The 24,755-nt window shown below is 40.0% G+C and overlaps 1 protein-coding gene across 7 annotated transcripts in view; it reads right to left on the bottom strand.

The window, feature by feature from the left end:
• LNX1 (ligand of numb-protein X 1) overlaps window positions 1-24,755 on the bottom strand; it is a 303,671-nt gene that overhangs the window by 194,177 nt on the left and 84,739 nt on the right. For all 7 annotated transcript variants that reach the window (XR_012711843.1, XM_075259615.1, XM_075259653.1 and 4 more), the window contains 4 exons: window positions 14,905-15,152; window positions 13,001-13,162; window positions 7,064-7,266; window positions 2,595-2,966 (listed from right to left, as the gene is read on the bottom strand). Coding sequence is in view for 6 of the 7 variants with exons in the window: in XM_075259615.1 (XP_075115716.1) it covers window positions 2,595-2,966; window positions 7,064-7,266; window positions 13,001-13,162; window positions 14,905-15,152 (985 nt within the window). In the remaining variant the exon portion in view is untranslated. The remainder of the gene's footprint in view (window positions 1-2,594; window positions 2,967-7,063; window positions 7,267-13,000; window positions 13,163-14,904; window positions 15,153-24,755) is intronic.

Below are 24,755 nucleotides of genomic sequence, written 5' to 3'. Positions count from 1 at the left end.
AATATGCTAAAGATAACAACACCATATACAAACAACAGAACATAGCAATGGATAAAACAGAGACAAAATCCTAAAACACAAAGCCCACAATGCAATCTAAGGCTACGCTCACACTAGTGGTCGGGTTTCTGTTCCTCGGGTTCACAGAAATATGGAAACCGTATCCACTTAAAAAGCGGTTACCCATTGAAACCCGTGGGCCCCATAGATTATAATGGGGTCTGCTGGGTTTCCAACAATTTTATTTAGTCCTGAAAGCAGGACTTTACTCTCTGTCTATTTTAAGCAGAATGGGGGACAGAGTTCTCACTTGCTATGGTAGTGTGAGCCTAACATAACCTAGCCTACAACATGAAGTCTATAACTTAAAGGGAGTCTATCACCCAGCATATCACCCTGTAGATAGGTTTGGATCACTTGAACCAAGTGGTGTTTTCTTCTTGTGAATTGTTGTCTCTTATTGTGAGTTATCACCATTTGTACCAATAGCAAATGAGCTCTTTGGAGCAATATTCTAGGTCCTGATGACAGACTCCTTTAAGGCTAAGGCCCCATGGCAGCAAAAAACGAAGCGGGAGAACCCGCAGCACTTTAAACAGAAAGTTCATAGAGTTTTCCTCCGCAGACTTTCTGTTACAATTATATCTACGGGAAGCTGCTCGTGTTTCCATAGCTATAATTGACATGTTGCTATTTTCAAAACCACATCGGTTTTGGAAATTGTGGCTTGTCCACATGGTGGTTTTTACCGCAAAGTGGGCATGGGATTCGCTAGAATCCCATCCACTTTGCCAGTACTATAAAATGCCGCAATTTTTCCCGCAGCTTTTCCGCCCCATGGGGCCCTGGCCTTAAACTGCACTACCATGCAACACAAAGCAAGCTATACTACCGTGCAACACAAAGCAAGCTATACTACCATGCAACACAAAGCAAGCTATACTACCATGCAACACAAAGCAAGCTATACTACCATGCAACACAAAGCAAGCTATACTACCATGCAACACAAAGCAAGCTATAGTACCATGCAACACAAAGCAAACAACATAAACTAAACTACTGTACCTTGCAACATAAAATCAACAACATAAACTAGGCATTTGCAACACAAAGCAAAAAACTAAAACTACTGTGCAACACAAAACCCACAACACAAACTACCATATAACACAACATGAACAACACAAAGTAATATATTATATCCTTCAACACAAACAAAACATATGTAACACCAGGCAAACCACTTGATCTAACGTACCATACAACAGAAGGTACACATAAGAAGCAAGATAAACTGACAGAGCACAAATGGCTGCCATTATGATCTAGAGAAATGGAAAAAAATATCAAAGTCTGTCTATATAATGAAACACTTGCTGGAGTTGTACAGATGACCAGATGGTGACATCACACAGACTATGATTCACTACAGATTTTTTAACACTGAGGGGGTAACATAAGAAATCTGTGATACATTAACACAATGGAACATAAAGCTCTGTACACTGTACAGATATTGATTATATACTCCTGCATTTTAAGCAGGGGGTTCAACCATCAGCACACAGTGATAAATGTAATACCACAATAACATGTCAGCATTTAGAAACTATGGATACACTTAGTATAACACGATTACAGTGGATATACAACAGTAGGAGCTGGTTTAAGGCATTGTCTGGTTTAAAGAAAAAAATTGGGGGAATGGTGGTAAATGGCATAAATGGTGCCAGTGGTTGGTTGCAGCGGTCATGTCATGTGTTGTCGATATGATGTCATCATTGGAGATGAATAAAGATCCAATTTAAAAATAAAAAACCTAAGGCTTATTTTATTATTTTATGCCATCTTCCAACATTTTCTCAATTTTTTATTCAACTGGACAACCAGTTTAGAGTAATACAACTTCACATAAACTTCATGTATGTATTGGAGATAAATTTGGTTATGCTAGATGAAGATATTCTGATGTTGTAAAGGTAAGGTCTCCTACACACGACCATAAAGGATTTACAGTTTGTAAATAGGATGCACTATATAATTTGCGGTACTTGAATATGGGATGGATACAGCTGCAAAAATTGTCTCTGAGCCTATAGAAATGAATGGACCGTACCTTTATCCGCAATTGTGGATTAAAACTATCATGTATGTGAAGCCTAAGGCAGTTGTCTGTAGCCAGACTTTTCTGTAGAGGTAACATTCATTCCCTAAAGAATAGAACCCCTTAGTACCTTATTTATTAACCCTTAAAAGGCAGTCCTGGCAATAGCCTCTGCCTAAGGTCACCATAAAAATATACTGAAACATTCCTATTCCTACTCTCTATAGTATCAAAAGTTTTGTGACATTTCCCCTGGTTTCCAGGTTCATCAGGACGCACCAATGAGGTTCATAAAAGGGCAAAATAGACTTTCAGGACCCTTCAGGATACGAGGACTGATAGTAAAAGTGAACGAATTTGGGCCGACTATGTTATCAGTGATTTCCTTGAAGATTTACCCTTGTATCTGTTCCGGCTATATTCTATACATTTCCTTACACATAATGATATTTTTTATTAGACTTTAGTACAGTATTCCATACCATACCTGTATGAGCTGCGCTGCAAGTTCTGGGGTCCCATTTCGGACATCATGGCCATTAATTGCCAATACGCGATCATTTTCCTGGAGATAACCATCTCGAGCAGCTACGCCTCCTTCCAGTAAATTAAATATATATATTCCAGGCTCATCCCGTTTGCGGACCAGCTTTATCCCAAGTTGAACATCTTGGCTGCTTTTACTTAAGACAACATGTATGCTGTCATCCCGAGGAGAGTATGAGTCTGTGACGATACCATTACTTCTACATTTGTACCTCTGTTCCCTGAGAACTGTAAGCTTCAGCACCTGGCAGGGCTGTCTGAGGATTGAAAGTGCATAGCAGTGAGGCACATTGCTGATGTCGATACCGTTCACCTGCAAGATTACAAAACATCATAAATTTAGTACTTACTAAAGGAAAGAAACTTAGTAAGGTTGGGACCCCATGTGGAAAATCCCATCCACACATTGCAGAAAAATATGCACAGTGGAAATGCTGCGATTTCCAAAACCGTTTCGGCTTTGTTAATCGTAGCATATCAATTATACCTACGGAAGGTATAATGGAAGCAGAAGGTCCACATGGGAAACCTTTGTGGACTTTCTGTGAAAAGTGCTGCAGGAAAAACTAATATGCGTTTCAAACGCGTTTTCACCAGTAATTTGAGAAAGATCAAATTACTTATGCTATAGAAGTCTATGGAAAAAAGAGGGGGAAGTCTCCAAGCAGACCCGAAGAACGTAAACCCAAACGCAGGTGTGAACCTAGAGTAAATGATAAAGGATGCAATGTAGACACAATAGTATAAGGATTTACCTATGTGATGTATGTGCTTGATCCAGCTTTTAGAGCTAGGTTCCCTTGACATTAACCAGTTAAACCTCACACTGGATGAAGTTACGCTCACCTGCCCCCATGCTGTCATACTTTCCATATGTATTTGACTGTCAGCTTTAACTTGATCATGTTCTCTATTTCAGCTGCCTATGTATCAGAAAATCTGAGCAGTCAGCAAAGTTGGTAAAGATACAAAGCCCGTCATGTATCACATACTAGAATGATTAGACGGGTTTTATATGGCTTAAAATCCATTGGAAAAAATGATGAAATATTCTGAAAACATGGAATATTTCAGAAAACCCAAATGAACCTTATTTTGCTTTTCAGAGGAGTTGTGTCATACGTGAACCCAATGCACAGATTTTCCTTGGAATATTTTGTATGAGAAGTGAAGATTGCTTAGAATAACTTATAAGGAGGAGTGAATCCCCAGATGTTCGATATATCAGGAATGACCTGGAACCACAAAATATGACTTACTAGAAATCTTGTATATTTTGTGTAAAAAACCTAAGAAGTATGTCTTGTGGTTAAAGAGAGATAATAGGGATATTTCTTTTTCTATTCATTTCTCCTACGCTCTTCAATTAGCTTAATGTTTTCAATGTATGAAGTGGGCCATTTTTTGCTACAATTCGATAGTTCAGGAGAAAGTTGTTATGATAGTAGCCCAGTGTGAATGGAGATCAGGAAGACAATGCTGGGAATGGTCTTTAAATGTAAATGTCACTTGTGGCCACAGTAAAGGTGTCATACACATTCAACTAACTCGCAGAACTGGTTGACTTGGTGATATGTATTAGATGTTTGGTCAACACGTTTGGCAGATATGGAGGGGGGGAGGGGATCAGACATGTTGAATTTCAACATGTCCAATCCTTTGTTCTCAAGTAAGAAAGAAAATCTACTGCCAAAGTTGTTTACCAATGGCTTATTCTCCTCTCCCCATTGAGATACCCCACATGGTTAGCTAAACCAAGCATGCATGTGTATGGGACCAGGGGTGGGGTAAGGTAAAGAGAAATGTCAGCCAAAGATATTGAAGGTAAGTAACCACCTTAATAATAGCATTGTAGCCAAGTATATAGCGATCATGAAGAGCTGTTACAATGCAACAATGATGCTCATGGTAAGCAGTGAGGCTCATTATAATGGAAACATGCTATAATGGTCATCTGTTGTATTATAATTATTTGTAAAGATATACCAAACTGTGCAAAAGATTTTAGGAAAAATTCTGTAAAGTAAGAATGCTTTAAGAAATAGGAGTATTAATGGTTTATTTTTGCCAATTAACAAAATGAACAAAAGAGAAATCCAAATCCCATCAATATTTGGTGTGACCTTTGCCCTATAGTGGAGGAGGAGTGCTGGAAGTGATGATACGGTCCCCACAGAGCCCTGATCTCAGCACCATCCAGTCTGTCTGGGATTAAATGAAGAGACAGATGGATTGGAGCAAGCCTACAACCACAGAAGAGCTGTGCTTAGTTCTCCAAGATGTCAAGAACAACCTCCCTGCATAACTTTGTGCAAGTGTAGCAGAAGAATTGAAGGAAGGCCAAGGAGGGGTACAGCAAATATTGATGGGATTTAGAATTCTCTGTTGTTCCTTCACTTAATTTTGTTCATTGGTAAAGATAAACTATTAACACTTCTATTTTTGAAAGCGTTCTTACTCTAGGTTCACACTAGCATTTGGGTTCCATCCTTTGGGTCAGCATGGGGACTCGAAAGACGATCCTATCTGCTTGAAAAGTGGTTACATGCGGAAACTCATACACAATAATCCTCCTTGCAGGACTTTTCTCTCCGCCAATTTTAAGCAGATTCTGTGATAGAGTCTCCTACAAGCAAGTATACATTTACATATTGAACACGTCGCTTTTAAAGTAAGGAAATTAAATGGACTTTAACTGTGCTGGTTTCAACTTTCTATCGTTCTTTCCAGCATTCTTTTTTTTTATAAACTTGCCTATAACGTTTGCAAAGCACTGTATCTTTTATGGATGTAGAGTTGGCTATTATGGCTAAGAATTGTGCACACTATTGTACATAGGTGGGTGATCTTCACAAAATACAATGCTATAAAAAGCAGTCCCTGGGATCAGGACAATGCATAGAAAAAGAATCTTGTTTGGAAGCTGGCTTCTGTGTCTGCATCTCTAAGGAGCAATCCACAACATACACAAACCACACAGACATGTTTTTTCTAATCCTTTAAGATGACCATATATATATATAATTAAACAGCACGCCATGTACCACAGAGTGTAAAGCCTTGAGGATGCCGTATCGGCATCACACTGTTCTCACTATATACCACGAGTGCTCCTTATCCTGTGGGAAATGCAAAATCATCAGATTTATAGATGATATGACATTGGTTGGTCATGTCCAAAATAAGATGAGCCAACATACAAGCAGTAAGTACAGAACGCATAGTAAAGTATAGTAAGCCTATCCTAGCGTTCCGAATGGTTTTAGAAGTCTAGAAATTGCTTATTGACGTCAGGAATTAGATCAGTGAAGCTGATGCCTGGAATATTGAGGACAAGAAAATGTACAAGGTCGAGATAAACACGGCTCAAACATACTGGAAGCTTACACTTATGTAGTTCATAAAGGAAGAAATGACATCCATTCCTAAGGAAGATGAAAAGTATCCTGAAAAAGAATGTCATTAGGATCTTTTATAGATGTACCATTAAATACATCCTGGTCTGAAATGGAAACTGTTGTTCAATTGATAAATATATCCTCCCATCTCCACCATACACATGCATTAGTGTCCGACATCTATTCCTTCTGACCCCATTAGTCCCATACAATTCACTTTGGGTGTGAGCATGTGTTCTTAGATGGAAGAGATCCCCTGAACATCCTTTTCTTCCCTTGACATCGCGTGTTGGAGAGGGGTTGAGAGGTCCCAAAGTTTGGCCAATTTTTCTCTTATGTACAACATGTCATCAAGTTGGTTGAACACTACAGATACATATCTCCTATCTCTATACAGCCTAGACACTGCTTGATACCCAGGAAGACTCAATAAATATGAAGGATCCATCTTACGCAAGTCACCACAACTTCAAGTGACAAAACTCTGGATAACATGTAAGTCACAGCTACAGAAGACACAGAAACATAACAATTTCTTCGTTACTCCAATTATCTCCACCTACTTTCCATCTCCACCATACCGTACTATATCTGAGACATATTGATGCTTCTTTACTCAATATTTTTCCATATGTCTCCATACCACAGGCAGCAGAGGTTGTAGACTACAAGTTAGTCGTGTAAGACCTATGTACTATTCTGACCCCAGAACCGTGGTCAATATGAACAATCATAAGTGACCATCACAAAGATCAAAGACCAATTTGACTATTGCATTTGCAAACTATTAACAATTTCTGGGCAAAGAAAAGCCCAACACAAAAAAAATTCAGCTAGGAAAGTGAGAAACTAGAGTAAGCAATATAAAGTAATGTATGATGTCTATAAAGGCGCAATCATTGTTACGAAGCTTATGTCTCAAGCACATAAACTTAGTACGGTCCAATGGTAATACAATGGCTTTGTTGAATTGTACCCAAATGGCAATATTACAACTACAAGGATAGGTTACCTTCAAGATCATGTCTCCTGGAAGAAGTCTCCCATCTCGAGCAATGACCCCATCTTGGTAGATGTGTTGTATAATGATCTGGGTCAGAGGGGTCTCATTCCCACCCACAATCCTGATACCAAGACATTCACTTGGATCTGAGCGATTGATTTTGATACAAGTGATTTCTCCATCCGGAATAAGGTGGGACAGACTTGGCAGTACTGAGAAAATAAAGAAAAATAAGCATTAATTTATAGTTAATGTAATATTTTGTCAATGACTTCTACATTGGCCTGAGTGAAAAACTGAATTGGTTTCCGAGTTTTTGATGTAGAACGTCTCTGAATACAATACCATTTCTAGACTTCCTTTTTGGATATGACTGGTGCATTAAGTGTTCAGGTCACTTATAAAGAGACTTCTAGCCCAGGTGATGCAAGAGGATTTCACCTGGCCTGGGTGATCTGCCAGCTATTCTAGATGTCCAGGAGGTCATCCCTCTATTTGGGAGCCTCCTACAGCTTTCAAGAGAGTTAGCAAGTATACTCTGATGTGATGGGTGGAGACTAGCTGCCATTCACTGTATACAGTAATATATGATAATTTAAACTATACCTTTCTCTCTCTCTATCACTCAAAAACAGTCCCAAGAACATACAGGACATATATAGAGAAGTACTGACCTATATTGATGTTAATAAAGCGATTGGGCTTTGATACAAAGCTCCAGGGTCAGTCTAAAAGTTGTCTTACCTTCTTCTCTTACTACTCTCTCCATAGACTTCTATAGAGATAGTCACCTGAGTCATGTGCAGGTCATCTCAAGACAGATATAACTGTGATTTTCACAGTGAAACTCACTTTAGCAGAGGGAGGGAGGACAACAAGGAAACAGCTTGATTAAAAAAAACAGAAAGAAGCAGATCTCTCTTATAAAATATATGACAAACTTTCTTAGAATCGTCTGTACCAGTTCGTTGAAATGGCAGATACTATATTAACACTCAGGAGGAAGCAGACGGAAAATCTCAATATATTCAATGAAGTGTGTGATGTATGCCATCCTGGGAGTAAAGGTGTAGAAAAATTATGTAATACATTAGTTTTATGATGCCAAACCATAGAGTGTTAATGTGTATCCTGGGGAACACTGGCATATGAAGTCTTATACATACAGCAATGTACATCTTATAAAGATTATTATATTTTACCGGAATTGTTTCTCAGTTATTGAGATTCCCCTGCATGTAAGTTTATCATTATATATATATATATATATATATATATATATATATATATATATATATGATCCAAAGTAGCTAAAGGCTACATAGGTCACTGTATAAGATGTCACAACCTTAGGCCCACCACATATTAATATATTAATACTTATCATTATATGTCCTTTTTGCAATGCCTGGCATTAATGTCAAGTTTCCAGAAGGGAAATATACTATACACAACCACCCACATTGCAACCCAAGACATATACAAACAATAGTGTGGGGAGCAGAAATGAGTTTTTATATAGAACCAGCCAGCCTGAACTATACATAACAATGAATCATTTGCCTCAAACCAAAATAGTTGTATAAATATCAATTTAGATGTGTTTAGTCATAGCCCATCTGTTCTACGATTACCTAAACTGGCTTCTCTGCAAGTGCACATTATAAGAATTTATCAGATTACTGCATGTCTAGATATGGATGAGTCTTTTTTTGTAGACGTATACAGTAGGTGAAATAAGTATTGGACACGCCACCATCTTAGGAATAAGATCTAAGATGTATTGTATTTCTGAAGGTGCTATTGACACAAAATTCTCATTAGATGTCAATAACAAACCATCCAATCCATATAGCACAGGAAAAAATAGTGAACACATGAAGAAAGAGGTGCAAAAAACCTGGAAAGTTCTGACATCGGCAGAAATTTATAAGGAATTAGAAAGCAATCCGGTCACTTTGTGACAAATAATATTATCTGGTTTCACTGATGGCATATAAAAAGATGTCTCATTACTAAGGAGCCACACAAGAAACATCTCATGATGGGTAAAACCGGGAAGCTGTCTCAAGACCTTCACAATTTTATTGTTGCAAAACATGCTTATGGCATTGGTTACAGAAGAATTACTAAACTACTTAAGGTTCCCCTGAGCACTGTGGGAGCGTAATCCAGAAGTGGAAAGAATATCATTTCACCATAAAGTTGACATGACAAGGTGCTCCCCGTAAGGTGTCAGACAGAGGAATGAGAAGAATTATAAGAATTGTCCAATAGCCAAGGACCACAGGTGGAGATCTACAGAAAAACCTGGAATCAACAGGTACAATTGTTTCAAAGAAAACAATAGGTATTGCGCTCAACCTCCATAGCCTGGATACATGCTCACCATGCAAGACTCCATTGCTGAACATAAAGCATGTTCAAGAGCTTTTTTTTTCAACTGTAATTTTTATTGAACAATTTTATACAACAAGGAAGGTGAACAAAAAATTCTTACATAGCGAAAACAGTACGCTATAATAAGAGGGAGGGAAGACTTAGTGCCGACCCAGTGAGACTGGCCTAAGCCAAAAAGTAAGACAAGGCAAAACAAGGAGAGGAGGGCAACAACAAAGAACAGGGGAGAAACAAGAGGGAGGGGACAAAGATAGGGAGGGAAAAGAAAGGGGGATCAAGGTTCAGAGACCCCGCAATATGCTATACGAGTCCCACGGGGACCAAACCGAATGGAAAGCGTCCAGGGAGTTGTTGAGACTGGCAGTGAGGAATTGAAGGCTCCTTACACCCTGCATTTGAGCCAAAAGCTCAATACCAGAAGGGGAGTTCGCACTCTTCCAGTGTTTGGCTTTGAGGGTCTTTGCCGCGGACAAAGGTACAAAAAGAGCTTAGATGCCCTGTCACCTAGGTGTCTAGGAGGGAGGTTCAAGAGATAAACTAAGGGATCAAGAGGGACCCCCTGTAAAAAAGAGCATGTGTTAGAGCCCCGACCTCCCTCCAGAAGCCCAGGATAAGGGGGCAGGTTCAAGTGCTTTTAAAGTTTGCTCTACAACATTTAGACAAACCTGTGAAATACAGGGAGAATATATTCTGGTCACATGAGACAAAAATCAAACTCTTTGCATGCCATAATACACACCATGTTTGGAGGTCAAAAGGCACTGCATATCACCCAAAAAACACCCTACCAATAGTGAAGATTGGAGGAGGGAATATCCGGCGTGGGACTGTTTTTCAGAATACGGCACTGGGAAACTTCATATGGTTGAAAGAAGGATGAATGGTCAAATGTACCGAGACATTCCTGATAAAAATCTCTGCCAACTACCAGGATGATGAAGATGAATTGAGGGTGGACATTTCAGCAACACAATGATCCCAAATGCACAGCCAAAGAAACTCTCAATTGGTTTCAGAGAAAAATATAAAGCTGCTAGAATGGCCGAGCCAATCCCCTGACCTGGATCCAATAGAAAATCTATGGAAGGAACAAAATGTCACAGTTCGTAGAGGGAGCCCGCCGAACCTTCAGGATGTGAAGAGTGTCTGTGTGGAAGAATGGGCGAAATTCACACCTGAGCAATGCATGCCACTAGTTTCTCCATATTGGAGGTGTCTTTGTCCTTACGAACAAAAGGCTTTTGTATGAAGTATTAAATATATTTAATTTATGGACATTTATGGCTTCATTTCTTTGTCTGTGTGGATTGGATGGATTGTTACAGACATCTTGTGAGAATTTCATGTCATTAGCTCCTTCACAAATATATTTAGTTTTGGTGTTGCGTTCAATACTTATTTCACCCGCTGTATAAGTAATAGAATAATCATTTACATTACTAACTACTGTGACAAATATTACCCATAAGCCCCCATAATACCAAAAAGTATACTACGCGGTCTATATTTTTTGTAGAATTACTATATATAGTCTAGTGATTCTACAATATACACTATGTAGTTGACTATGTATTTTTTATGCACACTGGGTTCACAGGGTCCTTCAATGTATTCAATATTAACTCAATGGGATAGTTTTACCAATTCTGTCTAATATTGAGACTAGACTGTCTAAAATCCACTGGATTTATCACAATGGATTCTTGGCACAAATTTCAGCAGAATTCTGGGGGATTTTGATTTTGGACTCTCTCCCACTGCTACCTTCTAGCTATTAGTTAGATAAAGCCTCCAGGAAACACTTGACCTCTTGTATATGTGGCTTAGGTGGGTTCCTTCTATCTCCCCCCCCCCCCAGTTACATCTAAGCAAGACATAAATATTCATCTTGCCATAAAAATGACCAGTTATCATCAGAAATAGAAACCATATGTAGTTATGTCATTGCTTATATGTTACCTACTTATTGACACTTATGAAATATGCCAGCAACCCCTGCCAGTACAGAACATAGGGTATAAATCTAGAACCTAAATGTCTAGCAGATGTCTCATTTCAGCCATTGTTCCTAGAGGATTTCTTATGGCCATATAATACTAAGGCTGAAGTATGAAGTAACAGGGAATGCACTGGCTGTAAAGTATCACTAATACTCCCCGAAAGTGATCAGTGAAGTCCTTTACTACTTCTATCAAAGTTTATCAGCACTTCCGATGTGCCATCTATAATACTGATGTCTTCTTAGGGCCCCTTCACACGGCGTAAGCGCTCGGCTCATTCTGAGCCGTGCACGCGAGCACTTCTAAACACTTCCCATTCACTTCAATGGGAGCACGCGTAAAGCCGGCTTTACGCGCGCTCCCATTGAAGTGAATGGGAAGTATTTAGAAGTGCTCGCGTGTATGGCTCAGAATGAGCCGAGCGCTTACGCCATGTGAAGGGGCCCTTATGTTGCAGAGATGTTCCAGGACATAGCACCAATTGCTACCTCTGTAACTGTGCCCTCTTACACATGCACACTTGGTTCAGCCGACTGTCAATGTAGTATGAATGTAGAAAAGGTAAGAAAGTTCTGCCAGACGCCTCTCACACTTTATCTACTTAAAATAAAAGGATCTAGCAGTTGAAATCTAATATATTTTTTTGCTCCTGATATCTGTTCTTAGGGGAGTTTTGGGAGACCCCAATACTCATTAGAAGCTTGTCTGGTCCTGCCGAAATCAAAAAGTTTTGCTGAGAATCATTTAATGTGTACGGCCGACTTAATTTGGTTGTCTGATTTTTTTTATATACCAATGCTCTATTCAAGGGAAAGCACGTGCAGCACTGCTCCTATTCAAGTAATGCGATCAGTGCTGCCATTCACCTGGATCACGGGTACGCAGTAGACAGGGCTGCTGAACCCCATCTATTGACTGAATAGGAATGGCGCTACACATGTTCCATGTCCACTAGTAGCTTCCGGCACCCGGAGGCTGCTAGAACAGCTGACAATAGGTTATCACCTGTTTTTGTGGGGTCTGTTTGGGGCTGCCAAGAACGGAAACCTAATCCACTTAATAAAGTGGATACCTATGAAAACCCGTGGAACCAAACAGCATAATGGGATTGACCAAAAAAGGCAAAAAATGCAGAGAGAAAAATCCTGCAAGCATTTTTTTAAGCAGAGGCGCAGGGCTTAGACAGGGTGCAAGTGTGAACCTAGCCTGATCTGTTTGTAGTCTGACTGTTGCACCCCGATGTATCACATACTGATGACGTATCAAATATCATCCAAGTATCATTTGTATTTCCTGACCCCACTAAAAGTCCTTTGAACTGACCTTACAGCAGGCACCATACTGATGTCTGACGCTGTAGGCTTCGGATCTGCTGCAGCAATGCTATCCCTTACTCACATGATGCTGTAAGTTCAGTCCAGCTGGGCCAGTAAATACGACCAAGACACAGTCCATATTTCTCATCCCAAATATAGACAAGTGCACGGTTTGGTAATATCAGTAATAACAGTGATCTTATTGCATAAGAGACGGTATATAAACCAACCTATACAATCTTCTGTGACATTTGCATTTTGCAGGATCCCTCGCTCTCTGTCAGTAAAATGCATAACAGCGCTTCCACTCTTTGTTCTCCGCAGTACACTCAGGGCTCGGTTCAGTTTCTTAAATGACAGGCTCCTGACAGTGGAACGCTCGAAGTTACGACCTGCAAGAGGAAAATATGCTTTACTTTCATGATGACTAATTGTGAACATTCTACATTACCCTTTTCTGCCTTTAATAGGTTATAGTGTATGAGGCTTCAGGCAGATCTGCGAACGCTCTTCCCATACGGCAGATTTAGTAATAATAAGTCAGCGACACAAGAGGTCACTTATTTTCCAACTGGTATTAACCTATTTCACTGTCTCTAATCTTAAAAAAGTAAAAAGCTGATAATATAAGTCCTTGCGCTTCATCCTATTTGATTTCATTTTCATGGTTTTCATTCATCTATTGGGTTTAAAGGGAATCTCTTCAGAGCATTTTACAAGATGGTAAAAGACTTCTAAAAATATCACTTTTCTGAATTGTCCCTTTAAGCATAAAATAGGCAGTAATAAAGTTATAAAGTTGTGCTCACTACTTGAGTCGTGTGGATGGGGTGTCCTGAGGAGTCATAAGGCACCACGTAGCGAAACGGAGCTATAAATACCGAGCTCAAGTGAAAGCTCATTTTGTGTTTTTCTTTGCACTTTTGCTGTTTTTGTGTCTATTTTTCCATCCCCATTATATATATATATATATATATATATATATATATAGAAGACACTTGCAATTCTGCAGCTAAAATGAACACACTACGAGTTCTTTACCACCGCTCTGCTTTTCTGCAATGTATGGATGAAATTTTTGAAATCTCATTGAAATTTTTGAAATCTCATTGACTTTGCTGGTACTGTAAAACGCTGCGTGTCCACAATGTATGGCCTTAGCCTAACAGGTAGCTGCTTTATTACTTCTTCATTTATACTGCAAGGGACGTTTTAGAAAGTGACATCAGAAAATCCTTACCATCCTATCTAATTCTATGGAGATGTTTAGGGGCTATGTATGTGATGAGAAAATGTACTTTCAATTGTAAAAACAAATTTTTCAGACATGAGTAGAACAGGCGACTATATGAAACTTTGTAATATATTGTGTTATATAAATATGTTTACTACTTAATTTATAAGGTGAAGTTACTTTTCACATAGAAGTCTATAGAGGTAGGAGGAGGAGAAGGTAGCTGTATCCAGAAATGACTTCAGCTACTACACTCTGCTACACTGTGATAGAGCTCTTCTGACACTATGATCTTACAATATAATGCTCTACCACTGCACAAAATAAGGCAATATATCAAACATATCAAATTCTCTCCATACCCTCTCCATAGACTTCTGTGTGTGAGGTGAGTACGGGGATTGATAAACCGCATCAATCTATATCAATCTGCTCTATAACATATGACCATACTACACCACAGATAGGACTGTATGGACAACATAACAGAATCTCTTTTTTAAAAAAGTGGAGCTCCTTCAAGACAGTGAATAGGAGATGTTTTATTGGCTTATTTTTCCTTTAACTTTTTGAAAACTGTTTGGTTATCTTCTGTTCTAGATTCTCAGTGTATACTTTGCACTGCTACTATTAAACCACATCACCTTACTTCAGAGACTTCGCAGTGTCCTAAGAAAAGATTTGGTGCTTAGAATAAGGTACAATTACATTGATATGAATGTCCCATTGTTTGTATAAGGTGGAGCCTCACCAAGCTTATTGAATCAAGGTGCGTCTCCCCATGATATAACGCAAGTCTGAGCTGAGATAGTATTATTCACAGCCCAGTAACTTGCTTTCAATGTGAAATGGCTGACGAGGAGGGATGAATAATAAATGACTGCAATGTTGTTGACTTACTCCTGTTCCGATTAATTCTGCAATGCTCTTCAGATCCACTTCCCAAATGGCTGTCTCCTGTGGGTGAGCTGTATACAGGGTTATCCTGACCCGTTTCATCAGGTAGTAAGGCTGCAGCTGAGGCAGCTGATAATTCAGATGACACCGCTGCTACGGTTAAGTCTAGAGACGAGCTGCAGTCTGGAGAGCCATCCTGTGAACGTCTTTTGCGCTCTTTAGTAAGGCCATAGTGTGATGCACCTTTACACCTGCGAAGCGGAAACATATGTCAGGTTGGAACAGAATTTCTAAAAATGACAACGGTGGTGAAGCAGGTGGATGTAATAAAAATGAAATAAATTGCAAGTACATTATGATTTCCAGTTGGTACTTTGGAGGAATCTAGCTGCTTATCAGCATAGGATGCCCAATTCTTACAATAAGTAAAATTCTGTCTAATATTATGTTATTAAGGAACATGGTGACATTCTGGTAAGACTCTGTGACTACAGGCTTCCAAATTACTCAATCTCAAACAAATGCCCAAGGTCTTGGTATTGTTCTGGACCATGACATATTTGATGTGAAAGAAATTTTCTGAGAGAAGTCCTCAGTAGTTGATACCTTTTTTAATGGCTAACTCAAAAAGTTTTTTGATGACATATCGAGCTTTCGGGACTACTATAAAGGTCCCTTCATCAGGATGGTATAACACATGACATATTTGTGATCCTCTCTGAAAAATAGCTATTTCTGATGCATAACTCTATACAAACTGTATACACAGAATCATGCTTAGTGCAGGGTCTGCAGGGGCCGTCCATGTCACAGATGTTCTTTGAGTCTATGTCCTATGCACCGCCCCCTCGGATCCTGCACTGTATATATACCTTTTTTCAAAAAAACAGGAATGATTTCCTTATTGCGATTGGGTTATCTTCTCATACATGTATTGTTCCTGCCTGTCCACTATACGGAAACCATGGCTGGCTTTCTGAAAAGTGCCAGACCATAGAAAGTTCCTGCATTTATGCATGAATTGTATCCAACAGAAATCTATCAAGACAAGAAACTGTCACCACTGGTTAGGGAAAATCTTAAAAACATCACCAAATTTGGAATTATTCATATTTGTAAAAATGTTTAAGTTTTATTTGTCTACACTTTTACATGTGGTCAGGTTCATTAGAAAACCCCATTAGAGCAATGCACAACTATCACGTTATAGAGCAGGAGGAGCTGAGTAGATTAATAGAAAAACTTGTGGGAAATAATTCACTATAACTTATAGACTGAAATCTTTGCATAGGAGTCCTGTGGGCGGTCCTACACTTATAACTCATAGATTGAAGTCCTTGCACAGGAGTCCTGTGGGCGATCCCATACTTATAACTCATAGATTGGCCGTCCAATACCAGGTTCCCTTTTTTTTAAAAAAAAAAAATGAAAATCCTTAAGACAGTGAATAGGAGACTTGGCTTATTATTCCTTTGGCTTTTCGAAGACTGCATTGTTATCTGTTCTATGTTCTCAGCGCATTCTGAATAATACTTCTTATTCTGACAAATTTCATGTCTATGGCTCCCGGTCAGATAAAGCCGAGATATCAGGCAATGCATTAGTCTGTTCATAATACAAAGCACATCAAACATGTTTTCTCATGGAGCATCTCGCCAAGAAATGATTCATTGTGTTTATTTTATCACACAGTCAATGTGATTAATGTAACAAAATCAAATCAGATGAGAACTTTCATGAAGAGCAATGTATTGTCCGAAATGCTCGCTGGAGAGACTCGCAAATCTGACATTTTTTGTTTTCAAGTGCCTATAATAATAAGTATTACACTGTGTCAATAACCGTCCAACATATAAGGCAGCACTCCGTAAAGTATAGCATGGAAGATAAGAAAACTGTTGTAAACAATAATTTTACAGCATGTTGAAAAGTGAGATGTCTTGTTATAAGTATATTTCTAAAGTGCTGACATCTAGTGTTCAGTATGAAAATACCTAATATGATTTTATGCTAAATATAATGTAGCTGCTTAAGATGATAAAATGAATACATACGGTATACGGCTGTGTAACATACAGTATGTGTACTAGATTATAAAGGACATGCAATACCCTTATTCCCTCATCTCTTTTATATGGTAGTGGTGCTGACAACATCCTGACATCTGATTTTACCAGGGGAAACCATGGCCAACTTGATATTTTGAATGTTTTATAATATGGCCGACTTTCAGATAAAGGAATGTCCACATAATACATGGATGACTTTACAGATCAGCTCTCCATTGTGGCCCGGAGGAGGGGATCCCAATCTGAAGATCACCCTCTAGGCTGTACATACCCTCCAATAGGTAAATGTGAAGATGTGTGTCTGTGCCATGTGTGACTCATATGATACAGATTGTGAGAAATGGTCTATGTGTTAGCTGGATTTACCAATCTGGCTTGACTGAACTTAATTCTGCCAGGGGCATAACTTTAGGGGATGCAGAAGGTGCAGTCATACCGGGCCCAGGAACCCTAGGGGGGCCCATAAGGTGTCTTTACACAATATGAAGAGACGAGTAGTATAAATGATGCTTTATGGTTTGGAAGGGCCGGGTACACCTTTTAGATTGGGGCACAGGAGCTTCATGTTAAACCTCTGGACTCAGCATGTCAATTCAGTTCAGCTGAGTCACTTTCAGACTGTAAAATGGTCCATAAATGAACATAAACAGATGCACTGTGTTGTGCATATGGCAATGCCTGAAGGAGTCATGTTATATTTACGTGTTCTTTAAATCTTTGTGCCGTGCCCCACCTTTTCTGGAGCATTCTTTTAAAGTAACTTTTCAAGTTTTCCTATTCTGGGATATAATTCCCTCAGTTTATGTGCAGCAAAAAAACCTGAGTATGAGTCTGAGTATGAGTCCCATTGTAGAGGAGGCAGAGCTACAACTAGGGGTGTAGCTATAGGAGGTATAGAGGTTGCATTCACGAACAGACCATAGAGCCTAAGGCTGGTCTTACATGACCCTATTGAATGTACGGTCCGCAAGTTGCTGATCAGCAACACTAATTGCTGATCGGCAACATAGACTCCGCAGATGTCCGTGTCCTGCCGCACTTACCCATAGAGTTCTATGGGCGAGTCCGTGCAGTGCCGCAATTCACGGCCATTATGAACATGTCCTATAAATCGCGAACCACGGTTGCGGCTCGGCCACACCACGGATAAAATGTCCGCAAATGGTCCGCAATTGAAAACCCTCAATTGTGGACCATTTGCGGACTTACATTACGTCCGTGTAAGACCAGCCTAAGGGGGCTCCAAGTCCTCTCTTCAACGGAAGGAGACACCAGTATTATAGCTAGCACATGGTAGGTAAGAGCCCCTTACAGATTTTGCACTGGGGCCATGGAGCTTCCTTATGCCTCAGGCTACAAGATGGAAGACCGAGCAGCAGCCTAAACCAATGATGTAACAGGAGGTGTGTCTCAGACCACCTTAGACTTCTTGTAGACACTGTAGATAAACTCTAGTCTCAGGTCACAGTTTAGCCCTAATGGATCGGACATAAAAAATCAGCCAAGGATGGAGAGGGGCAGCATGGTGGCCTCTGGTTAGCACTGGAGTCCTAGGATCAAGTCTGACAAAATTTTCACACTCTGTATGTTTCCCCTGTGTTTGTGTGGGTTTCTTTCCACATTCCTAAGACATACTGATAGGGAGTTGATTGAGAGCCCAAAATGGGACAGTGACGGACAATGTTTGCAAAGCGCTGTGGAATATGTTGGCGCTATACAAGTAAACAAAATAAATATTCAGGGGAAAACAAATAGAAAGTACTCATCTTTTCTAGGTGCAGAGTTATGTACCTTTTAGGGTATGTTCACACGGCGGAAAATGGATTCCATGTGTGAACATACTGTGCGACTATCCACGACAGAATGCCAATGCAGTGCACCAGCAACCCGATGCGGCATTCTGCTCCGGATTAGGCCTGAATGAATGGGCCTAATCGGGAAGGAGTCTCACAACGCGGACGCTGCAGCTGAGTCATCCGCGGAATTCGCGGCAAGATAGGGCATCTCGCTTTTTTTTCCGCTACTAGCTAGCGGAAAAAAGAAGCAAGCTGCTCCCTTTGAAGTAATGGGAGCCGTTTGGGCTGGCAGATTTTGAGGCGGATTCCGTGTTAAAATCTGCTGCCAAAAAACTCTGTGTGAACTAGCCCTTAGAGTATTTTAATCTCAGTGTTTACATCTATCTATCTATCTATCTATCTATCTATCTATCTATCTATCTATCTATCTATCTCATATCTAGCTATCTATTTATCATCTATCTATATCATATCATATCATATCTATTTATCTCTCTCTCTCTATATATATTTTTATGTATAGCCTGATAAAAATGCATGTGAAATAAACTCCTCCTAGAATTGCATTGTCCTCATGTCCCGAATATTACTACAATGCATCTCTCTGAATACAATATGCGGGGATTCTGGCAACACCAACTAGTGAATAGGCAGAGATGGATGTAAGAAATATCATTATGTGTCCTGTTTTGATCAGGTAAATCCCATAAAGGAGCATTGTACGCAGCGTAGGGGCGTCCCATAGGACTTTAACCCACTAATAACAAGCAGAGCTGCTTACTGTCAGATGATGGATTACACATAGTCCAAGGGATCCTTTTACAGTTAACACATGTTCACCAGTTGTGAGCTATCAAAGCAACAGCTATTAGCCTTGGATTCAGCACTCATTTATATCACATTTTAAGTTGTATGTCACAGCTCGGCCTCAATAGGCAGTAACTAGATTTTTCAGCTCCCTTGTCTTGTTAGGTATCCGGCTAATACTTCCAGTCTGTACAGCCTCACATTGCATAGAACAGGCTATTATGGCAATATTCATTTCTATATAAGGTTGGACTGTCTTGCGAACATGAAAGACTTGTCATGAGGGTAAACTGCTAACATGCAGGCACGCTGCCATATGCATAGGAGATTCCTAGGAGGCAGAACAACATATTTTGTAATTATGGCTACACAACTTTGATCATTGCTTATGTCTTACAAATCTCTAGTCTTTGTCACATCATTGTAACTATGTATTAAATGGAGCTGAAGTGTATTATTATAAGAAGACGCGTCAGCCACAAGCAGCTGTCTTTAAATACGGTTTCTAGCTAGCCAATGTCAGCACATGGCAGAGAAGAACTAGGACAGACAGATTTGTATTAGTAGCATAGCTCTGCTCCTTAGTGACATTTATAGAAGTCTTTTAAGTATTGAAATCTTTATATAAGAGTCTACTCTACATGTTTTATCTGGTGTTGTGAGTCTATGTAAAGGACTGCTCTACATGTTTTATCTGGTCCTCGATATGATGGTCTCCTCTATATGTTTTATCTGGCCTTGTGTGTCTATATAAAGGTTTGCTCTTCATCTTTAATCTGGTCCTCACTTTCTTTATATAAAGGATGGCTTTTCATCTTTTATCCAGCCCTGATTGTCTTTATATAAAGATCTGTTCTGCATGTTTCATCTGGTCTTTTGTGTCTATATAAAGCTCTGCTTTATGTGTTTTCACCTGGTCCTAGATGTCTGTATGTTAAGCTCTTCTCTACATACTTTCATCTGGTTCTCTTTATATACAGATCTACATGTTCCAATTTATTCCTGACTTCACATTTACACTTTTGCCAGTTTAATTTAACCTGCAGAATTATTTGCAGATGGCATCAAAAGACTATTCCTAGGTCAGGTATGAACAATATGAAATCATCTAGCTGGTTCAGTGATATTGTGGCAATGTTGGCTCAGTGATGATGGCCTCATTGATGTGCTGGTGGTGCTGGCTCAGTGATATCATGGCAATATTGGCTCAGTGATGATGGCCTCATTGGTGTGTTGGTGGCGCTGGCTCAGTGACATTCTGTACAGTTGTACAGAAAGCTTGTACAGTGGAGTAGACTTGCTGTTGAACTGGTAGTGTTGGCATACATGTACTGTGGTGGTAGCCTAGCTTTATGTTCAGGTTATTGGTTCAGTATTTGGCTGCTGGTGTTTTTATGATGAGCTTGTAGTCTTGACAATGATCATGAGCTCTTTGATCCGCTGGTCCTGTTAGTTCAGCGATATCTTGGTGGTCATGCTTCTAAAAGCTTGTGGTATTGACTTGCAGTCAAGATGGTAGTTGTATTTGGCCGAGGCTGAAGTGGTTGGCTTAATGATTGGTTGTTGGCGGATTAATGATGAACTGGTAGTGTTGGCGCAGAGATTTGCTACTGGCAATAGCTTGGTTTAACAGAACAGATGACTGATAGGGTGATCTTTGCAGTCCATTTAATTGAGAGTTGAAGACATCCCAAGGGGCTATGTATTGTAAACTAGCACAGGCCACATGGCTCATGGCACCGTAATGTCTGATGATTTCTGCGTGTGGGTACATCAGTGGGTAATTTTCTCAAAACCCCCCCCCCAGTTTTTAGGCACTAGTGTCAAAAGGAAACAATGGTTCTCAGAAATTGTGGAGGTGTCAGCAGGGACCGACTAGTTATGATGTATGATGACTGCAGGTTGATATAATGGTTGAACGTAATACTTCACCCTCTGGTTCCAGTGTGAATTAGGCCATTGGAGGATTGTTCAATGTTCAATATGACAGCTTGTAGGTAGGACAACATATGCTTAAAGGGGTTTTCTACCGAACATAATATTTACATTAGTAGACAATTAAAAATTAAACATTCTTAGTGGTGACATCTTTTGTCTTGATAGGTTGTCACTGCATATAACCATGAATGCAGGAACGTGCTGTGGTCTGGAATTTGTCAGAAGCCCAGCCATGATTTCTTTATTGTGGCCAGATTATCAGACAGGGACAGTACATGTATGAGAAGATAACCCGGCCACAATAAGGACATCATGACTGAGTTCCAGACTATAGGAAGTTCCTGTATTCTTGGTTATATCTATTGTAAATTTATCAAGGAGAAAGACTGTCCCCACTAAGATTGCTCCTGAAATGGTTACAGTGGCAATCTTTTATCCCATTTCCTTATGGAAATAAACCTTCACGTTAATAAGCAAATAAGGGGAGTTTGGAGAAGATAGCTTGTTCAGACCAGTGTTATGTAAAATATATGATCAGCTCTGCATTCACATAATGTAAGTCACAAAATAAGCGGAAACTAGCACAAACTACTTTTGTACAATTTGGGTAACTACTATAAAAGGCGCCTACCATACGATAGACCAACCAGCCTCAAGTTATAGAGTGGCCATATCTTAAAGGTAAAATGTGTTATACTATACACACAATAGCACACAGTACACAAATCTCATATAGAGGTGAACAGTCCTGAAAAAGTGTACTACCATAACTCTGTCCAGGGGTTGACACTGTGGTTATTGGATGGGCCACCTCTGATCTTAAAGGGATTCTACCTTTAAAAACTTTTTTTTTCTACCTAACATGTCAGAATAGCCTTAAGAAAGGCTATTCATCTCCTACCTTTAGATGTCTTCTCCGCCCGCCATTTGGTTAAAATCCTGGTTTTCGATGGTATGCAAATGAGTTCTCTTGCAGCACTGGGGGTGGGCCCCAGCGCTCAAACAGCACTGGAGGCGTCCTCAATGCTGCGAGAGGACTCTCCAGCGCCACCTCCATCTTCTTCAGGAATGTCCTCTTCACCGCGTCTTCTTCCGGCGGTGGCTTCAAACTTCTAGGCCTCAGGCCTAGGGCAAAATAGACTGTGCATGCCCACTGGCCACAAGAAAATTGCCACTTACAATACTGTGTAAGCGGCCATTTTCTTGTGGCCGCAGGCATGCACAGTTGGCTCTGCTCGAGGCCTAGAAGTTTGAGCCCAGCTCTGGAAGAAGACGCGCAGAGAGGCCGTTCCTGAAGAAGATAGAGGTGGCGCCGGAGAGTTCTCTCGCAGCATTGGGGACACCTTCAGTGCTGCTTCAGCGCTGGGGCATGCCCCCAGTGCTGCGAAAGAACTCAAATGCATACTGGCGGAAAACGAGACTTTAACCGAACGACGGGACGGAGAAGTCATCTAAAGGTAGGAGACGAATAGCCTTTCTTAAGGCTATTCCAACGTGTTAGGGAGAAAAAAAAAGTTTTTAATGGTAGAATCCCTTTAATGGCAATGGTTCCAGCAAAAACATGGAAAATTCTGCCGAGCAGTTTGCTATACAATTTTTAGACACATCTTTTTTTTTATAACAGGGTGATATGCCAGCAGTCTCATTTACTCTGGTTAGCCCATACCCAGAAGAACCCTGTTTTTGTTAGTTCAGTTTAATGTGCACATTGTTTAGTGTGCCTTGGTTTCTTTTTGCAATTTGTATGTTTATTTAGGCAGCTGACAATAACAAGATGTACACGGAGCACACAAAGTCTTCTAAATTCAATCAGACAATCTGGGAGCTACAAGCTGTCCGTGTCATGCAATCTGGGTAAGCTACAATAATAAAATGCAGGATTAAACCAGGCTCTTTGGTCTTCTACTCAATGTGAAAGGTCTCTGTAAACAACAGGGACGGGAAGGGGGGGGGGGGGGGCAGACTGTTAGCAAGGACATAAATGGGTGATCTGCTTAGTATATGTATTCTATATGAAGTGTTGGCAATAGCAAGCAGTGTTAGGTAGGTTTTATTTTTAATCGAGGCAAGATAGATAAATAGCTGATTTTTTTTGGTATTTTTAGTAGCGGAGCTCCTCATATAGGGGAGGAGGAGGTGAGAGCTCCCCTCTGTCTATCTTCAGCTTTTCTACTTATCAACCGGTTTAATTGAATTTGGCTGATAAGGGCTGAGATAAGGAGTCTAAGTTACCTCTGTATGTAAAGCAAGCTGACTGAAATCCAGCTCTGCTACATCAGTTTCCACATCAGCGTCATACTGTGGATCATAGCAGATAGCAGAGCAAGTGAAACCCCGCCCACCAATGTGTGAGAAATCCAGGAAGTGAAGAGAGTACAGAGCCTTCAGGCTGCAGAACAAGAGTTATGGGAATACCCCTTTAAATGCAAGGAGGAGAAGATCAATGAATATCAATCTTTCCTTTAAACCTCTCCTCCCTTTAGGATACACTCCTGGATTGCCCAATTGCCTGTGTGAATCACAGCTATTATGAGAATATTCAGTAGATATCTTCAAGTAAGGCAAAAGAAACCCATAATAAAACTGAATCTGAGATATGTTCAGCAATATGCACACAAGGTATTTTATTCTGTTGGAAGAAAGTAAAATCTAAACTACACATGACAGATTAGCCGGCAGACACAATTCTGTTCATTGATATTCTGGTTCTACCTGGTTGAGCAATATTCATTTATCTTATTATATCTTAAAGTGTCCCCGCAGGAGCGCCCTCTCTGGGATATTCTTATGCAAATGGAGCCACAATAAAATACCATCCTATAACTTGCGACTGCACCTGGAAGAGGAGAGCTCGGATATGAAAGAGGACAATACATATTGCACATTGCATTGTACAGGGATTACATTACGCCAAGGTTACAATATATTGTATATCCACTTCTTTAAGGGTCCTATAGTGGCCACATGGGCAGCCTCTATGGTATTGTACAAATCCCTTATCAGTATGACACATAAACAGAATACCCAGGTGACCTCCCCAGGACACAGAAAATATAAAAATATAGAAGAATGGATCCAAATTCATGACCGTAGTCACTGGCATAACTAAAATCTTGTGTCAAAGTTGTTACCTCATCCCTGCAGTGTATTCTTGATATTGGCAGTTATGGCTGCTTGAAAGGGATACAGTTATAGCACCCAAAACCTCCATGATCAAGAATACGAGGAATGAGCAGCACTAAAA

The sequence above is a fragment of the Leptodactylus fuscus genome, chromosome 1 (genome assembly GCF_031893055.1).
Source record: "Leptodactylus fuscus isolate aLepFus1 chromosome 1, aLepFus1.hap2, whole genome shotgun sequence".
In the NCBI taxonomy this organism is placed as follows: Eukaryota; Metazoa; Chordata; class Amphibia; order Anura; family Leptodactylidae; genus Leptodactylus; species Leptodactylus fuscus.
The sequence above is the reverse complement of the archived record's forward strand: the minus strand, read 5'-3'. Positions and strand labels throughout refer to the sequence as shown.